Source organism: Mytilus trossulus, chromosome 13 (assembly GCF_036588685.1).
Source record: "Mytilus trossulus isolate FHL-02 chromosome 13, PNRI_Mtr1.1.1.hap1, whole genome shotgun sequence".
Lineage (NCBI taxonomy): Eukaryota > Metazoa > Mollusca > Bivalvia > Mytilida > Mytilidae > Mytilus > Mytilus trossulus.
In genome coordinates this window covers 40,594,297-40,615,067 of record NC_086385.1, presented here as the reverse complement: position 1 = coordinate 40,615,067, position 20,771 = coordinate 40,594,297, and the positions used below count along the sequence as shown (strand labels likewise).

Sequence of the window (20,771 nt, the reverse complement as noted above, 5' to 3'; positions counted from 1 at the left end):
AAATAGAGCTTAAACACTTAACAAAAACTGCAGAAACAATACTTAAAAGTGAAGGTGGTATATTGTACATATCAAGTATTTTAAATGTCAATTGAAATTTTTGAATTTTGTCAAGTTGTACAATTAGAAATAAATGCATGTAATTAGTATTTTTTTTTTAAATGTTCTTATGCAAAATTATGATCACCATTTTCTTTCTTTGTCTTCAAAATTTGCTAAAAAGTATATTGTCTATTTGTATATATAAAGAATGAACATGTCGTAATATACAAATGATCAACTAATTTTTATAAATCTTGATATTTGAATGGTTTTCTTAAATGTCCTGAAAATGACGACTAATGAATCTTGTCCAGTATAGTTGTAAGGGTTGACCTTACATCAGCTTTCAGATATTTAACACTGATTGGTCAATCGTGTCTGTGTTTTTGTCTAACACTCAAAGTACAATATCTATAATTACAAATACAAGCAATACATATATATAGCAGCCCAATGCTACCATGTGTTTCTATGTCTAATACGGTACGTTCTCCCATTTATTTGTATTGTAGTCCTGTAATATTATATTATCATTTCAATGTTATATTTAACATTGCCATTAAAGTGCGAGGTTTGGCATGCCACAACACCAAATTCAACCCACCGTTTTTGCCATTAAAAATATCCTGTACCAAGTCAGGAATATGGCCAGTAATTATTGTTGTATTACTGATCGTTTCTGTGTGTGTTACATTTTAACGTTGCGTCGTTTGTTTTCTCTTTTTTTAGAGTGTAAGTTCCCATTGCGATAAGACGTGTCACGGTAATTGTCTATCCCAAATTCATGTATTTGGTATTGATGTTATATTTGTTATTTTCGTGGGATTTTGTCTGATGCTTGGTCCGTTTTTGTGTGTGCTACATTTTAGTGTTGTGTCGTTGTTCTTCTCTTATATTTAATGCGTTTCTCTCGGTTTAAGTTTTTTACCACGATTTTGTTTTTTGTCCACAACATTATTAGTTTTGAACAGCGGTATACTACTGTTGCCTTTATCTAAAACTTACGCATCGATATGAAATACCATCATTGACCAGTATTTTATCTTTAAACTATAAAGTGAAGTGTTCTTCTTCTAATATTTAGATTACATCTTTTTGTTAACACGGATCGAAATTAAAAAAGACAGGTAATATTGTTCATTCTTACACTTATGCCTTGCTCGATTATATTCTTTTTGTGTGAATTTACACTAAAAAATAAGAGAAAACAAACGACGCAACGTTGAAATGTAACACACACAGAAACGAACAATAATATAACAATGTTATTTAAGGTAACTGTTGTTCAACAAAATATCAAATTAAATGTTGTTTGGAATTATTTCAAACTGTCTTAAATCGCCCCAATCAACTGATCAGATAGTACTTTTAAGATGACAAAATGCATATAAGTACATTAGATAAAGCTCGATAGGTAGTATAACCATTTGGCTTTTACAATACAACTGGTATATAATAATTGTAACGATACTATGTGGATAACTTTATCGGTTTACTAGAGCTCAATCCTGTAAATTAACAACGCGTCATCTCTAGTACGGTTCTATGTTTACGATTATAAAGATCAGTTGGTGTAATGGGGAGATCATTTTGACACAGAAGTTCTATGGCTGTATAAAGAACATCGCACTTTTAATCTATACAATGCTGTTGATCTAATTTCTACCAATCTTTTTCATGTTTTTAAGGATGAACTAAACGTTTTTTCGTTGAGGAATTCGTCGTTCACGGTTTGTCTGTCTGAAAATTTCAGAGCAGACAAATTTTGACCTGATGAACAATTTTTAATTATAATCCTGGTACCTTTGATAACTATTTACACCACTGGGTCGATGCCGCTGCTGGTGGACGTTTCGTCCCCGAGGGTATCACCAGCCCAGTAGTCAACACTTCGGTGTTGACATGAATATCAATAATGTGGTCATTTTTTTAAATTTCCTGTATACAAAACTTTGAATTTTTCGAAAAACTAAGGACTTTCTAATCCCAGGCTTAGATTTCCTTAGCCGTATTTGGCAAAACTTTTTTAAATTTTGGATCTTCAATGCTCTTCAACTTTGTACTTGTTTGGCTTTATAAATATTTTGATATGAGCGTCACTGATGAGTCTTATGTAGACGAAACGCGCGTCTGGCGTACTAAGTTATAATCCTGGTACCTTTGATAACTATTTAATCCGTGTCAGATTTGCTCTAAATCCTTTGGTTTTTTGAGTTATAAGCCAAAAACTGCATTTTACCCCTATGTTCTATTTTTAGCCATAGCGGCCATCTTGGTTGGTTGGCTCGGTCACCGAACACAGTTTTTAAACTGGATACCCACAGTTGATTATGGCCAAGTTTGGATTAATTTAGCCCAGTAGTTTCAGAGATAAGATTTTTGTAAAAGATTACTAAGATTTACGCAAAATAATTAAAAATTGACTCCAAAGGGCAATAACTACTGAAGTGGTCAACTGACCATTTCGGTCATGTAACTTATTTGTAAATCTCACTTTGCTGAACATTATTGCTGTTTACAGTTTATCTCTATCTATAATAATATTCAAGAAAATAACCAAAATCACCAAAATTTCCTTAAAGGTACTAATTCAGGGGCAGCAACCCAACAACGGGTTGTCTGATTCATCTGAAAATTTCAGGGCAGTCATATCTTGACCTGATAAATAATTTTACGTTCTACCAGATGTGCTCTAAAGGCTTTGGTTTTTGCGTTATAAGCCAAAAACTTGGTTGTACCCCTATGTTCTATATTTAGACATAGCGGCCATCTTGATTGGTTGGATGTGGGTCAGTGGGCACATTTTTAAAACTAAAAACCCTAATGTTGATCCCGGCAACGTTTGGTTGAATTTGGCCCAGTAGTTTCAGTGGAGAAGATTTTTGAAAACGTTAACGACGACGGACGACGAAGTACGACGGACGCAAAATGGTGGGATAAGATCACTTGGCCCTTCGGGCCAGTTGAGCTAAAAAGTAATGTCCTTTTCTTCTAACCTGTAAAAGCATTTTCTTTTGTAGACAATAGCTGTGTTATACTAACCGACACGAACAATAAATGAATAATATAATGCAACGAAACAAAAGAACGGCCCAAAGAAATAAAATTTTGCAAAAAGCGTTGATCACCAAAAAGAATAAATAACTAGAAATATTATATAAATGGATAAAAATAAAACAGATTGTAGTGACGAAAACATATGTCTATACAATATAATTGATTGAATGCGTAATGTATGTAATTATTCAAAATAGAAGGTGTGTAAGTATTTAAAGAAGAAGGTGCGTAATTATTCAAAAAAGAAGGTGCGCAATTAGACAACTGTTGCGTGTTGCAATTTAAGATCAATATCTTATAAATAACTTTGATTTGCTTTCAGTAACAGATTTTCGTGACTAAGAAAGACACAGGTTTGTACAATTTGGTCCAGTTTTCAGTATTCTGAGTAATCTTCATGTACATGAACATTTTGTTTTATTTTTTTTGTAAAGGGAAATAGTGAAAAATGTCATTTGATATGTATCAAGTATTTTTGTATGATTTATGAACGAAGAAATTTTACTGTTGCCTGCAGTTTTTAACCTAAGAAAATATAATTAATGTATCGCACCCATTTTATCGTTTTGTTAAATCAAATTTATGTTTAAGCTAGCTAAAGAACGTGTGAGTTAATCCACGATTTTGTTTTGCAATTTGGTCAATTTACTAGTATTTCATTATTTTATTATTTTGATAGTTTTGCAAATGACATCTCAGTAAGAACATGATGAATATTTTGCATATTTGATAAAAAAAAAAAAGAGGCACAAGTTCCTTGTATTCAACCCTTAAAAACAGTTTTTAATAATGGCGGGTGTTTGACACAAATAGTGAAAAGAAAATTTTTGAATGAGAAAAAGGTGTTATAAATTTTGAAAAAATCTCTACCTCTACTTTATAACTTTGATTTAATGAAGGGCAATACTATATAATCTAAATAAATTACAAATTCGAATACACATTTTCTAATCGGTAAATACGTTCTACTACAACATCCCAGTGTTAACTTATATATTATTGGATCCTTTATAAATTAGTCGTTAGAACTTAGTACAGGGGACTCTTAGTCGTTTCAACTTCATGCTGCTTGAGAAAAGTGAACCAGTCGATTTTGGTAGGTGCAAATTCACGTAAACATGTTTTTTTGAATATATTACATTTTCAAGGCATCCATTTGTAATTCTGTCACTGTGTAATTTTTTGGGGGGTGGGACATCTTTAACATAGGCAATAATTTTAACATAAAGAGGAGAAGTAAAATATTCCACATGATATAGTCAGTATCAAAAACGAAACTACCTAGTATCCTGTTAATCGGTAATTATGACGTCACACAATGTATTGCCTAATATTTTTTAGTAATATAGCCAGTACGTTGATACTCGAAAACATTAGGCAGTAAGATCAAAGGAAAACTATACGAATTACCGATGAAATTCAAATATTACATGCTTATTCCGCTTGGTAAACAACACAATTCAATTATCGAAATATCTTTGAGAGACTCCAGAATGTACATACTAATGGCTTGCAAAATGTAACCCCCACGTAAATCCACATATATCTGGATCTATGCGCAAATGCCTGTCGATTTCAATATGTTTCAAAGTACAATTAAAAAATTCCTACAGAACCTTTACTCTAATTCTGAGGCATAACAATAATAATTAGTCCATAACTGATCGAAAAAATGTGAAATCAAAATATATTAAAATCCGCGAAATGTCCATTATTGCTTTTTGCGCTTTATCATCATTTTTAAACATAACGAATGAAAACGACAAAGCTGAAGAGTTTTCCAGTGTATTTACGTTCTAAACACGGATATTATTGCAATACATAATACATTACATGTTTTTTATGTGAGATATCTTGGTTATAATTTATCTGTATAAACACAAATAGCGATTCGTACAATTAACGAACAATGAACTGTATTAGATAACACGGGGAAGTTTGTAATGATCGACGTAACTCACAGAATGGAAACAAATTACAAATGCATAGGCAATACAAATAAAGTCGTAAGAAAATTGAAACCGGAAGTGAACGTCCTGTAGTACCCCCATTGACCAATATGTTTGGTCACGTATTGTCCCTGTTCGAAAAGCAATATTAACTCTTAGTTTACATCGACAGAGGGACATCACAGTATGATTTGTCCATTTTTTTCTCATATCATTTAAAAACACATGTTAAATGAATACTTTAAACATGTTAAATGCCAATCTTTATATTTAATGAAATCTAAATGAAATATGAGTTATGCAAATTTCATATGTATTTCATGAAATATGAAAAATGCAAATATCATATATATTTCATGAAATATGAATATTGTAAATGTTTCAATGTTTCAGCACCATGTTTAACTGTTGGTACGTGATTGTTATTGCTCTCAGCATATACCATGAGACGAATGCAACAAGTAAGCTTACATTTTATATACATAGCTAAACTGTAACTTATAAGCAAAATATATTTAAATGTTTAATAGTGCATTGTTCATTATGGCAAATATATCGCTCGAACACAATGCATATGGTTAAAGTAGAAACATGAATGCAAAGAATTTCATTAGAAAATGTGTCAAACTAAATGTATTTTCCTTATTAGTCATTTAAATGCAATGAAGTTATATTATCTTGATCTAATACATATAATATATAAACTCTATTGCTTTTGACAGAAATATCAATTTGAATTTCAGAATCAATTTTGGAAACAATTGTGTCTATCCTCTATATTTGCCAACCTTTAACATCTTATAATACATAATTCACTGTTGAGAATGTAACAATCTCATGATGTAGTGACATTTTAAAATATAATGCCTTCATTTTTAAGAGTTTTTAACACGTCAATGTACGGCCTCACAGGGAAAATGCGCCCTAACAAAAAATGCCAATTGTGAAAGTAGTTTTGGTTCTGGATGGACAGCGAACGGCAGCTGTTGTAGAATGAAACCGTGTTGTGTGTGTAAGTATTCAACCATGCAAGTCGTCGTAAACTAACATGTATGTGCAATTAATCGATGCAGCTGTTGTCGGAGGAAACCGCGTTGTGTGTGTAAGTATCAACCATGTATGTCGTCGTAATTAACATTGATGTGTATTTTATCGTAATGATTAACATTGATGTGTATTTTATCGTAAGTAATAGTCAATTATTCAGTGAGCTACAATAAGCAGACGAATATTTTGTCTTACAATAGTTTTCAATCGAGTGTTTTTCCTAAATTATTCTATAAAGATGCAATATAAAAGGTATGCTTAATAAACTTGATTTCCCCTTCTGTTCGTATGCTAATTTTTCCTATCACTCTATTTTGCTGAAAATGAAAATAACAAGTCAGTAGGATTAAAGGAACATTTTTTGAAATGACAATAAACATGATAAATAGTTAGATACATTGAGTTTCATTTAGCGCACTGCTAATAAAAAAAAAAGTGATCTATTTTCAGGTTCTTTTGCAATTTTCTCGCAGGATTGTTCGTAGATATTGTCCCAACCCGTATTCATCAATTTTGATTTGCATAAAAGAGATATATATTTGACACAGCTCACATATAAAGAAATTCCCCGTAGATTTTTTTTTTAATTTTTAAATACAAGTATAACACAGCTAACTGTTTTATTTTGATCTTTTTTTTCTTTGTAATGGTTTGTAAACTGCTGATATTCTTGTAGTTCAGTGTCAAGATATTCCACCCGACAGTCTAACTAATGGCACTGTCACTGTAACGGAAAGAAATATTGGATCAACGACAAATTTTGCCTGTGACGCAGGACACTCACTAGTTGGAAAAGCATCTATTACATGTACAGCATCAGGCTGGGATGGATATATTCCACAATGTAGTAAGAACAAACACTTATATATAACATGTACACCATCAGGGCGGAAGGGAAATATTCAACAATGTAGTAAAAACAAACACTAGTCTATAACATGTACAGCATCAGACTGGAATGGAGATACTCCATGAGGTAGTAAGAACAAACACTAATCTATAACTTGTACAGCATCAGGCTGGAAAACATACATTCCACAATGTAGTTAATTTAAGCAATAACCTCTGTACTTTGATTTTTGTTGTATTTGAAGCAAATAAGAAAAAATATTACGAGTTGGTTAACCGCTTCACAGAGGATATCGGATATTTTCTTCACGAAGTAACTACAATTCCCTTCCCTTTCATGAATGTCACCTACCGAATAGACTGTTTTTCGAATTTGTTATAACTTAAGCAAAACGACGGGAGCCACATGTTATGCAATATCTGGTTACCAATCCGGATCACTTGATATTACCCCCAAGTTTGGGTGGGGTTTGTGTCGCTTGTTCCATAGTTTTATATGTTGTGTCATATGTACTTGTGTTTGTCTGTTTGCCCTTTTAACCAACCATGGCGTTATAAGTTATGCTAAGTAAAACCTATGATTTGTTTAGATTTGTTTATGACTTGTTTCTATTTTGATATTTGTTTGGTTGACATCTAGTAGGGTGTAAAATACATATTCCATAAACTTTAATAACCAAAAGAATGTGTCTGCGTATCCCAATTAATACAAATATGACATGAGAAAATAAACGATGAACAGTAAACTCAGACAATGTTTCATACACTGTAATGAATGACAGAAAAAAGTTTTTAAAAACATTTAATGCTGTTTTGATAATTTTAGCAAAAATAATATGTCCTGAGACGGTGGCATTCTTTCGTGGTTCAAAGTACATATTCAAATGTGACATATCAACTTGGTTTGATTCTGAGGTATGGAATATAATTTTATGATATAACATTTGTTTTTTGCAATAAAAACATGTTTTTTCTACATTATAATTGGATTGCTCTTTTAAGTCAAATATTATGTTATAGACAATGCATATTTTAAGGTTTTTCTTGTTGTTTTACGTAAATGTTTGACTTGGATGGCAGGTGGTCAAATTGACACTCATACCACATCTTATTATATCGATGTGTAGCATACTATTACACATCAACTTAAACTACCGGTTAACCGGTGAATCGGTAGAACGATTATACGAGTAACAGGTTAGGCAGACGTGTACGATTTGACAACACTTACCAAATATTCATTGGATATACATGACAAGACCTTACGAATGTTTGATTCCGAAATGCACTTCAGTTTTCTACCTAATTTTTCCTTTTACCGATTTCGATTTTATGATGAGTTGTAGACATATGCTCGTAAAGAATGTTAAACATGGTATATTTAATGATATTTTTAACTGATATTCATTCTTGAAGGCTTACTGCAATACCAATGGTGGACAATTGACTAGTATTGAAACCGGTGACGAAAACTCTTTTTTATTAGACGTAATGGCATTGATGAAGACAAAAGAGCTAATTGCGAATGGTAGGAAAATTAGCAATTGTTTCAAGTTTTGTCTATTTGTTTTGCATCAATTAATAAGGTTTCACAGATAACAGAGAAATCAGCCGATGTTTGTAATACAACGTCCTATGCATAATTTAAAAAAACCTAAGACTATAATTCTATATGGTAATATGTGCGCTGATCGTGCGCGCATTTGTACTTCTGCACAATGTGAAATGGAGTTAATGGGTCACACTAGATCATATGTGGGATAAACTCTGTTCATGTCATAACACAAGTTTTTTAATATGCTATTCTGAAAACTTCTGGAATTAAACTGTTCAACGCACATGTGTAAAGCAAAGAATGATTATCTTTTTTAAAACGGTATAAAATAGCATAGACGTGACACTTAATATTGGTAACGATATATTTATGTTATAACAATGAAATCAAGAGGCAACACTGAGTAATCTTTCCATATGTTTAATTTGTACTGTTATAAATTTTGATAAAAAAGTATCATTTTGAAGACCATGGTGAATGTTTTTCGGCTCCTACAAAAAATACGGTCTGTTAAAGGATAGTATGAACATGTCATTTTTTGGCATGATCTCTGAATTTTTCAATTTGTTCTTAACCTGCTCTCATATCGAATATATATCTAATAACACATTTGAATTATATAGTATGTTCAGCTTTTAATGATACAGTATGACATATATAGCATTAAACAAAGCCAGACTTTAATGATAATATTTGATTCTGTCTTTTAAGGTTTATTTAAAATATACATTTTTTTTGGCATTACAAGAGAACAATCTTACTCATTGTGTTGATATTATTATTTTTAGTATATTTCTGGATTGGCCTTACAGACAATAACGATGACATGTCATATAAATGGTTGTCTGGTGAACCACTTAACTACAGTAACTGGTATCAAGGAGCGCCACTGCAACCAGATAATTCAAATATTCATGGTGAGACAGATGCACACTGTGCGTCGATACATTTCCTCTTTTCTTTGAACTGGGCTGACGAATGGTGTAATGAAAGATATTATTCCGTTTGTGAAATTCGGTAGGTAGAATTGAATCCCCATTTTCTTTGGTTGAAAAGGGAAACTGTAAACATGGAAAACAACTACTTCCTTAAGGCAATCAAAGGGAAAAAGGAAATAAGAAAATTTAATCGTTTTACTAAATCAGGAATATGACAGTTGTTGTCCATTCATTTGATATGTTTTTCATTTGATTTTGTTATTTGATTATAGACTTTTCGTTTTGCATTTTCTTTGGAGTTAATATCTTTGTTATCCACACCACCATATAAAGACGATGTGCGTGTTATTGCCAATGACACAACTCTACACAAGAAACCAAATGAAACAGACATTAACAACAATAGATCACCGTATGGTCTTTAACACAGAGCGAATCAATTACCTCACTGTCAGCTATAACAGACCCAAAAATGCTTCGGATCGTCCCAGATTAAATAAAAGACAAAAGTAGTTTTACAAAGGAGTAGGTCCGGTAAGGGCCGATTTTTGCCGCAAATTTCAGGTTAATCTAACGAATGATTTTGGACACTTTTAAACACTTCAGTGTCTAATTCAATTGGTACAATTAGTTTATGTGAAAGTTTTTAACTGATTAAGTCATCCAATTTAAGCTTAAATATACAAAAATCAATCAAATATGCCAAAAAAACGTCACTTTTCATACGGGTTTTCTATCTTATAACTGATAAGTTTATCATATCTGATATATATGTATTCCTTTTGTAGATTGACATAATACTTGTCAGTTTGAGAGAGTCATATACATTATCTGAGGACGACATTCTATTTGCCAATTTCAGAGCCAAATTTGAGTTATCTAAGGACGATATGCTTGCATTTCTAATAAAATATTGAGAGATTTAATACAAAACCGTTCTTAATTTCAAAGTTCCAGATGACATTTATATATTAACTTCAATCGATAATGATATAACCTCAAAGTTTAAAAGTTAGGGATGAATAAATACGTTAACACGTACATGCATGGAGAAATAAGACGATAGTGACCCTAAAGAAAAGAGACCTAGAGCTTCTTGTTTGTTTACTAAATTCTTCTTCATCACCTGACAATTATAAAAATATAAGTTATTGTTTTGCTGTTACACCATATACTAACTATCTCCTGTATTTGCTAGAACCAAGTCAGGAGCTTTTTTAATCACTGGTTGCCGTGTGTTGCATAATATCCAATTTGGTTTTCTTTCCATGTTTTAAAAATCAATGAGGTCGTTCTTTTCTTGTTTGAATTTCTTTGAACTTTTCTTGATTACCCTCTATCAGAAACGCTCAAATCATAAATTAAAACTACTGGAGGTGTAAAAATGTGTGTAAATAGCTAGAATGAGCTATATAACCAATACATACATTAACAAGGCCAGTAAAGGCATAGCACATATGAATATCGGATTATGTTCTGTTGAACCTGATGTGTCTTGCATATTTGATTGAAGTTGTTCTCTGTCGTTTTAAAATGTTCAATAATATATTTTAGTCCGTTGTCTGTTAATTTTTAAAAGAATCTTCTTCTCTGAAACTACTGGACCAAATTTAACCAAATTGGCAACACTCATCATTTGGGTATTTACCTTAAAAATGTGTCCGATGACTCGGCAAACCAACCATAAAGGCCGCTTTGGCTAACAATAGATCACAGGGGTAAAATATAGATTTTAACTTATGAATCTGAAACGATAACATTAAGAGCAAAGCTGACTGGGTAAGAATGTTCATCAGGCCAAGATCAATATGTCCCCAATTTTTCAGACAAAATAGACAACCCATTATTTGGTTGCTGACCCTGAATTTGATAATTTTGCGACACGTTGCAGTTTTTGGTTATTATCTTGAATATTATTTTAAATAGAGATCTTAGTAATATTGTATCAATTAATTATGCTAGTTCCTGGTGCTTGTATATCTTATTGTTAAAAAATACCATATTCATATAACAGAAGTATATTTTTTTCTAATAAATCGGTACACGTTTACAATACAACAACAAAATGATTCTGGACGGCACTTCTCAATTTACGAAAATCAAATATAGAAGAGATGAACTTTCAACAACCAATTGACTACAGGCTTTTACAGAATGAACCATGCTTCTTATACATGTTATACTCCACAATAAATGAATCATCGTGGCGTTGTGTCCTATAGATACCATGCAAACTAGCAATTGTCATCCCCGGTTTTGATTATTCTGTTTTGGATATTTTGGGAGAAAGAAGGATCATAAAGGCGTCTGAATATTGGTTCGATCCGTCATCGGTTGGACTTTTAAGTTATGGACTTCCCATTTAGGACGGTTAAATGACACATAGTTTTCAGAAGGGTCGTAATGGGGTACCTTCATGAGGAATAACAGTTAAAATCCTTGCCACATGACGTAAACGGTAATTTTTGGTGTATGACGATAAAATGTACATTTTCTTTTAAACGATAAAAACTTTGAAAATGATAAATATGAAAATGAAAATGAAAAGTATTAAGGTGGTACTTAACACTACAGGGAGATCACGCTGTAACATCAGCTAAACGTTTTAATTATAATGTATTGTAAAGGGTATATTAAGCTTATCAATGATCAAAATTGGTGTTTGTCAAACTGCTATATAACCAATGTTAATTTTTTGACAAAACGGTTGGTTAACATTTTTGAAATTTTTATATTAATTTTGTATTTAAGGGTCAAAGTAAATACTTTGTCAAAATGATATGAAAATTAAACGAGTACAATTTATTTTTGTGAAAGTGTTGGGTACCACCTTAACATATTTATTATTACCATTCTCAATATTTATGAATATTTTTTTTTTTCATGATAATTATTGAAATTTTATTCGAAATGGAATTGAAATATGAGTTGATAATTTGTTTTAATTTGGAATGTAATATATAATAATCTTATCTTAACCGTGAACAATTGTTATATTCGGTAGATCGAGTACCCGCTCAATGAAATGCTCCTGCACATACGTTAATATAGTATTATTAAATCTACTAGGAACAAAATAATATGTATATATATATATATATTTATTATACAAAACCGTAAGTTAGAAAATAATTCCCAAATATGTATGTCACAGGAAACTCGAATTTTTATTCACGTTGTTGAGAACAAAAAGATGTACTATTTAGCTAATAAAGAAACACAACAAATATTTGTATTGCAATCAACATGAAATTATACAGGAAGAGTAATTAAATTAGTTGACAATCATAAGACCATCATCATGATCATAAGTCAAGTCGCTGTGTTTAGTTCAGACAAAAGTATTGACAGATCGTAACTTGGGAAACTGTTGAAAACATATATTACGACTATGCCATGTCGTAAGACCATCATAAGACATATATCAGTCATAAGACACTTTCGAAAACCAAGCCCAGGTGTTTATAATGCAATTCTATTTAAAATACGCTTGAAAAAGAGAAAATAAATATTTGTTTAAAGAGGGGTTCAAGAAAACAACTACTTCGGAAAGATTTGAATTTGTGTATTCTCTGACTTAAAAAAAAATAGAATATAATAGCTCTCTGGATTATATCCGCCGCTGTAATTGCATTGTTACATTAATATAATCGACTCGAATGCACGAGTTTGTAATATCAAGCCATATCCTGATAAAAGCAAAGATTTTTTTCTGAATATGGCATGTGTTGCCTCGTCGACAAGCTCGCTGCATTTTGCAGTAATATATCTGTGCTATATACTATCTGTACCTCTATCTGGCATTTCTGGTTACATAATTTAACCTGGTTTATTTTATACGGGAATGAATATCTTTTTAATGGTTGTTGGCGGCGAACAGATAGTGTCGTCTGGCTTTACATGTGCGTGTTCAATGGCAGCTGTATACTTTTATAATTCGTAAAATCGAGACTTCATTTGTATTGCCCCCCCCCCCACTAACACCTCGAGGCAACAAAAAGAGTAAGGCCACAACATATGTCTGCACAGTGACAGAATACAGTGTCCAGACACAGAACATGTATAATGTCTCCTTGCAGACTGACATGATTTGAACTAGCACGCAGAAAGTGCAGTTAATTGTGTTGGCAGTTGCAGATCCAGAAAATTTCGTAAGAAGAAACCCAATGACCACATAAGTGGTGCCCGATTCAGACATGCTTAATTTGTGATTTCCTATATAGTCAACTAAATATGCATTCAAGAGAGGGGGTCGCGGGCCCCTGAAAAACGCTCTAAATCCGCCTCTGGTTGATAGAGATTAAAGCACGGTTCCAATTCAAATCTCATTATCTTATTCTTGTTTTGAAAGCATTTTATATTTACAAATTTCATTGAATTTAAACACTTTATGAAGTTCTAAAGAGTATGCAATATTTACTACTTAACTTTAAACCATTATCCATTATCATTATCTACGGCGGGTAAAGGTGAAAATGTCAATAGTATATAATATAGAGTACATGCATGCATCCTTCTAACAGTTGAAATATGTTAAGATCATAACGATCTGGTCTGACTGGCAATTTAATTAAAGTTCCCAAATGTTGTCATTTAAATCATGATTATAGATATCTTACTGTATGGAGGACATGAGTGGAAGAGCAACTGGCCAAACAACAATGGACTCTTGCCATAAGCTGAAAACTTTTCTACATTGGCTAGAGGTATAGAGGGAGGGTTGAGATCTCATAAACATCTGTAACCCCGCCGCATTTTTTTTTAGAGTACATACAATCTAACTCTCTTTCATCTTGTAACAGTATTAAAACATTTGACTTTTCTACTCTTTACACAAGTATTTCACATTCCAAACTAAAAGACAAATTAAAAGAGTTGGTATTACTTTGCTTCATAAAAAATAATGGCCAACGTAGATACAAGTATTTTGTCTTAGGGAGGGATAAATCCTACTTTGTAAAGAATCATTCTGATTCAAACAAAGAATTCTCTGAAACCGATATTATCAAGATGCTTGATTTCTTGATTGACAACATAATTGTTACGTTCGGAGGACGTGTTTTTCAACAGACTGTCGGCATCCCAATGGGAACAAACTGTGCCCCTCTACTTGCTGACTTGTTTCTTTATTATTATGATGCTGACTTCATGAAGGAACTTCTGAGGAAGAAAGATAAGAAGTTAGCAATATCCTTTAACTCTATTTTCCGCTATATAAATGACGTTCTTTCACTAAACAATTCAAAATTTGGTGACTATGTGGATCTATCACATCGAATTGGAGATAAAGGATACTACAGATACAGTTAAGTCGGCTGCATATCTTGACTTACATCTAGAAATTGACAATGAGGGTCGGTTGAAGCCAAAACTTTACGACAAAAGAGATGACTTCAGCTTTCCAATTGGGAACTTTCCATTTCTTAGTAGCAACATTCCAGCAGCACCTGCATACGGGGTATATATCTCCCAATTGATACGATATTCCCGTGCTTGCATTTCCTATCAAGATTTTCTTGATAGAGGGTTACTGCTCACAAGGAAGCTATTAAACCAAGAATTCCAAATGGTGAAGTTGAAATCATCCCTTCGTAAATTTTACGGTGGCCATCACGAGTTGGTTGACCGTTATGGAATAACCGTTTCACAAATGATATCGGATATGTTCCTTACGTCGTAACTACAATCCCCTTCCTTTTCATGAATTTGACCTACCGAATTAGACGGATTTGTAATTAAATAAGCAACACGACGGGTTCCGCATGTGGAGCAGGATCTGCTTACCCTTCCGGAGCACCTGAGATCACCCCTAGTTTTTGTTGGGGTTCGTGTTGTTTATTCTTTAGTTTTCTATGTTGTGTCATGTGTACTATTGTTTTTCTGTTTGTCTTTTTCATTTTTAGCCATGGCGTTGTCAGTTTGTTTTAGATTTACGAGTTTGACTGTCTCTTTGGTATCTTTCGTCCCTCTTTTACTAGGTATAATTTTTTTTTTACTTTCTTAAATGTAGTCTAGTAAATGTTTTGACATATGCAATTCGTGAAGAAGAAAAATAGTTTAATATCCAAAGTTTCGACATCAACAACTACCGAATAATCATCAGACTGTGAATGTATTCCATGATTTTCCTACCAGCAATTGTATCATTCGATGGGGAATATTTTTCAAGTTTCAGGCAAAAACAAAACAAACAAATAAACAAAAAGAAATAACAGTTCACTTTGAATGACGAGGTCTGACATTATAACAGAATGCCGACATGATTAATTTACCTGACAAATATGTACACTATTGGTAGCAATGGATGTTCAAGTTCCTCAATGTTCAGCCTAAAGAAAACGAGGGTTATGATTTCCAAATACGTCGGGACTAATTCGCATCAATCCCTGGTTTAGAGGGAGTAACGTGTATCATTAAACAGTCAAGCTCGAAAAGGTACCAATTCAGAACCGGTCACTCAAGCTAGATATGGGAGGATCTCAACAGAACTCCCTGCGATACCGCATGAGAGACAAAACCGAAAATGATCCGACGAACAATTACAGGAAACGATCTTAACTCCTTAAGCATGCCATATCGCGACATCCCGACATAATTGATTTAACTGAACAATTTTTGCACCGTTGGTAGCAATGGATGCTCAAGTTGAAGTTGCTATAGGTTTAGCCTAAACAGAACGAGGGTTATGTTCCAAAAAAACTTCGGGTACTATTCGAATCACCCCCAGGTTTCAGGGTAGTAAAGATTAACTATTTCTATATAATAAAACTCTATATGTAAAAGATGTGGTATGATTGCCAATGAGACAAATGACCACATAAGACCAAAATGTCACAAACATAAACAACTATAGGTCACCATACGGCCTCCAATAATGAGCAAAGCCCATACCGCATAGTCAGCTATTAAAGGACCCGATAGGACAATGTAAAACAATTCAAACGAGAAAATTAACGGCCTTATTTATGTAAAAAAATGAACGAAAAACAAATTTGTAACACATAAACAAACGACAACCACTGAATTACAGGCTCCTGACTTGGGATAGGCACATACATGAATAATGTGGCGGGGTTAAACATGTTAGCGGGATCTGAATCCTCCCCTAACCTAGGACAGTTGTATAACAGTACAACATAAGAACGAACTATAAAAATCAGTTGAAAAAGGCTTAGCTCATCAGATAGACAAAAAATGCAATGCATGCTGAATACATAGTCCATACTATGTATCATAAAACCGTCAAGCTCGAACTGGTACCAATTCAGAACCGGCCTCTCAGGGTAGACATGAGATGGTCTCAACAGAACTTCCTACGGTGCCGTAGGAAAGGAAAAACAAAATATGATCCGACGTACAATTACGGGAAACGATCATAACCCCTGAATCTTGCCACGTCAGAGTGTCTTTACTTACTACTCAGAATCCCTCATATTTTCCATAACCTAAAAGTCAATTTAAGTGAACTAGCTAAGAAGGCATTACTCTTTGTTAATACGTTTGAATCTTCGACAATCACATTTTTCCTTTTGTAAAAGCTGTGTCATAATGGAGCTGTTATCCTTCTATTCTATCCTCTCAGTAAGATTTGTTTAGGACTATATCATGTCACAAGTTGTATTAATGGCGTAATGTTATTAATTGAGATAGAGATTGACGAATTTTCACGTATTGCCCTCGTGTGCATCTTGTGTGTTGTAGCGCTAGATGCGTTTTTCAAACGACTGCATAGTGATATAAAATATTGTACATTAAAACCGTGACATGTAAAACAGAACTGTGTACATTTATGTATCTGTTTAAGGTGGCTTTGGACTATTCGACTGCGCATAATTTCACGCATGAATTACAAAAGTATTTGTCGTAAATTCGAAACATTTTTTTTAATATTTTGATTGATTAGAAATATGTTAACTCATTGTAGTTATGTCACTATTATAATATTTTCGTTCATATCCGTGTTTGTTAAAGGGTCAAAATGACATTTCACCCATTTTCACCATTTTCCCGCCAAAATTTGGGTTTTAAGGCAAAACAAATCCTTTTTCCTTATCGGTGACCTATGTTTGTTATTGACTCATTCTTTGAAGCTATATTCCAGCTTTTCATATTACAGTTTTGGACTAATTGTCATAGAACATTTTTTTGATATTCCGATTAACAATTATAAAAATATGTCAACACCTCTATTTTCCCTATCATTTCATTGAACAATTATCCCTTTTACACACCTGTTTAAAAGTAAAATGTTGAGCTTAAATGGTCCGTGACCCCCTATTTTTTTCGACGAATTTGATTCAATTTCTTAAAAGAAAAAAATAACCAAAATTACGGCACTTCTGATAGAAACTTCGAATAGGCCCCAGATAGGATAACGGAACTTTGTGAGCAATGATGTGGACTCACTGCTGCCATACCATGAGTGTAAGCGTATTATTAATATATAATTAGTGATTAGAGAATTCAATAGTTTCTTTTTTTATTGATTAAAAAGAAGAAGAAATCTTGATACATACATTTACGGCCCCTTGATGAGTTGGATATCTACAATATATATTTCTGACGAAGGGTAATTTCCCGTTGGGTATCACGTTCTATTTTACAAGTCAAATAATTTATTCAACTTTATGGTGAGATAATGATAAATATGTATTTCTTAATAGTACAGAAGCACATGCACTTGTTAAGGTAAAACTTTGATCGTTCCAGTATGATTGTTTTTCTTCCTAATTTGTTACGACTGGGTCAGAGAGCAGTGAACATACAAAATTACTGTGAAACGAACTGTTCGATTTATATCACACATTGGTTAATAAAAATACGCTACCCTCACAAGGAGAGCTCATTTCTGATACTAATGTTGTGTTTAATTGTATAAATAATTATTGTTCGTCCACGTCTGGCGAATAAGACCATAACATTCATATACGGTGCCCGTCTTCTGCTGATCTGGTACCGCACATGTTGCAAATCATATAAAATATCATTATGTATGCTTTGATCTTTCTTGTCTCACAAAGACAGATTGTTGTTTTTAAGTTCTTATTTATAACAGTGTACGATGACGCAGAGAACATTTGCTACAACATTCATTTTAATTAGTTTTAACTATACTTCAGATAAACAAACGAAAGCAAAATAATTGACAAGAAACAATCTCTCTTTCTTTTATATATCGTTTACTTATTATTTTTCTTTGTTTTGATTCTGTTTGACAGTTATATAGTATCGTGTACTTAGACAATTTGGAACGATAACTATGATACGCTTATACTGTATGCATCACATTGGTTTTGGCAAAAGTGGGAACGTTTGATGAATAACAAGCCTCCTGTGTTACAGTGTCTATTGTTATTAGCATCATATATCAAATAATTAGAAAAAAACATATTATACAACAGCATTTTGTTAAACCTTGCATTTTAAAGTTTCATAAATAATTATCTCGAAGTATCGTAACAATGGATTAGTTCTACAATGTATGCGCATGTACTTGTGTCGATACTGTACATTTGAACTATTGGAAACGTACCTTTAAATTGGAGTACCTTTGTCAGAGCTTCGACATCATTGTACTATTTGTAGAATTTATTGTGGGCGTCATGTTGCATGAAAAGCAACAGTTTTATATGTTCATGCTTTAAACAAATAGGACATTTGAATAACCTTATTATTAAATCAAGCTAACGATGATGTAATAACTCGGTTCACATTATGTAAATAAATTGTTCATGCATCGTTGTTGAAGTAACGGAATTTGATGCAACTGTCATACAAGTGAGAGGTTTAGCGCTTTGAAACCAGGTTGAGTCCACCATTGTCTACATTTAAAAATGCATGTCCTAAGATAATGATTTGACAGTTGTTTTCCATTCGTTGGATTTGTTTTATCATTTGATTTTGCCATTTGATATGGACTTTCTGTTTGGAATTTTCTTCGGAGTATTGTTGTTGTTCTACTTTTAAATGATGTCTGAGTTGTTTACAAAAAAGCATAACCTCTTCAATGATTTTTTTTTGCAATTAAAAATGATCATTCATTTCGTCTTTTATTATTGCTACTGAAGAATATAAACATAACTTAAAAATTTCATTTAAGTGTCACGTGATGATTAAGAGTTGAACAATATACTATACTTATATCAAATATAAGCAAGGGTTTATACTTTTTATAATTAGTTGTCCACTTTTGAGAAGTATAACATACCCTCCCCCTCCCCTTGAACCTGTCAGTTGGCGTTTTGCATTTACGTCGATCTACATTTCATTTGTTTATCTTAAAAAAAGGAATAAAATACAATTTTGAATAATTAAAAGTGATGACATATCCTACCCCAAAAAAACTTTTATCGGATAAATGGATCCGAAAAGTGTATTTATTGCACTGAGATGTAATTGGATGCTTAAGAATGGTAAGTAATTGACCTGTTAATTGGTGATTAACAAGTGCTGACAAAGAATGTTGTTGTCTGTGAAAAATGTTTGTAAGCAGTCAAATTCACCAAGACAAATTAATCACTGTTTGAAATAAATCATGGCATGGTTTCTTTTGACAACACGTACAAAGCACAATCTAAATCTGTTTTTAAATCAAAACTTTTCACATACTTGCCCTTCAACCAGATTAGAACTTTGCAATATTCATCTTCAATGAAGAGAATGTCACTATTACATTAATATTATCTATACATATTATCTGATTCTATGATGACGTTATTGCCTTGGTCTGATCGATAACAAATAATTTAACTATCTTTTTTATTTTAATACAATTTTTTAATTTCTGAGATCAATTAAAAGATTGCATCTAGTATGTCTGTATGGTTTGTTAGGAATGCAATTTACGCTCCTACTGAAGTTATTGATATTCCTTAATTTTTACATTTTTATTTCAGAAATAATTCAGAGCAGTCATAAAAATGAGAATGGAAATAAGGAATGTGTCCAAACGACAACAACCCAACCATAGAGATTAGCGAGAAACTCCTGCGATGGCAAACGTCCTTCAACTGGTCCCTTGACAGATATGCATACTAGTTCAGTGATAATGGACGTCATACTTAGCTCAATATACACCAGAAACTAAAATAAAAAAATCCAGATTAACAATGGCTGTGAACTATTTCAATTCTAATAGGAAACATACGGTCATAAAAAATTTGAAGCGACTATGAGAATGCCTTGTGTGAGGCCTTTATTTTTATTCCCTGTAAGAAAAGGATAAACATTATAATGAATATGCAACTTGCATGAATTACTTTGTAAATAACCGCTTGAAAACAAAAATCTAATTCTTTAATTCTTAAACCGAACATTTTCCTTGTTTAGTCTACA

At 32.6% G+C, this 20,771-nt stretch overlaps 1 protein-coding gene across 1 annotated transcript in view; it reads left to right on the top strand.

Moving 5' to 3' along the window:
• Positions 1 to 5,952: 5,952 nt before the first annotated feature.
• LOC134694377 (macrophage mannose receptor 1-like) overlaps positions 5,953 to 20,771 on the top strand; it is a 66,941-nt gene continuing 52,122 nt past the window's right edge. The window contains exons 1-5 of the mRNA XM_063555381.1: positions 5,953 to 6,060; positions 6,772 to 6,942; positions 7,771 to 7,859; positions 8,361 to 8,472; positions 9,288 to 9,416. Of these exons, the coding sequence (XP_063411451.1) occupies positions 6,042 to 6,060; positions 6,772 to 6,942; positions 7,771 to 7,859; positions 8,361 to 8,472; positions 9,288 to 9,416 (520 nt within the window). The 5' untranslated portion in view covers positions 5,953 to 6,041. The remainder of the gene's footprint in view (positions 6,061 to 6,771; positions 6,943 to 7,770; positions 7,860 to 8,360; positions 8,473 to 9,287; positions 9,417 to 20,771) is intronic.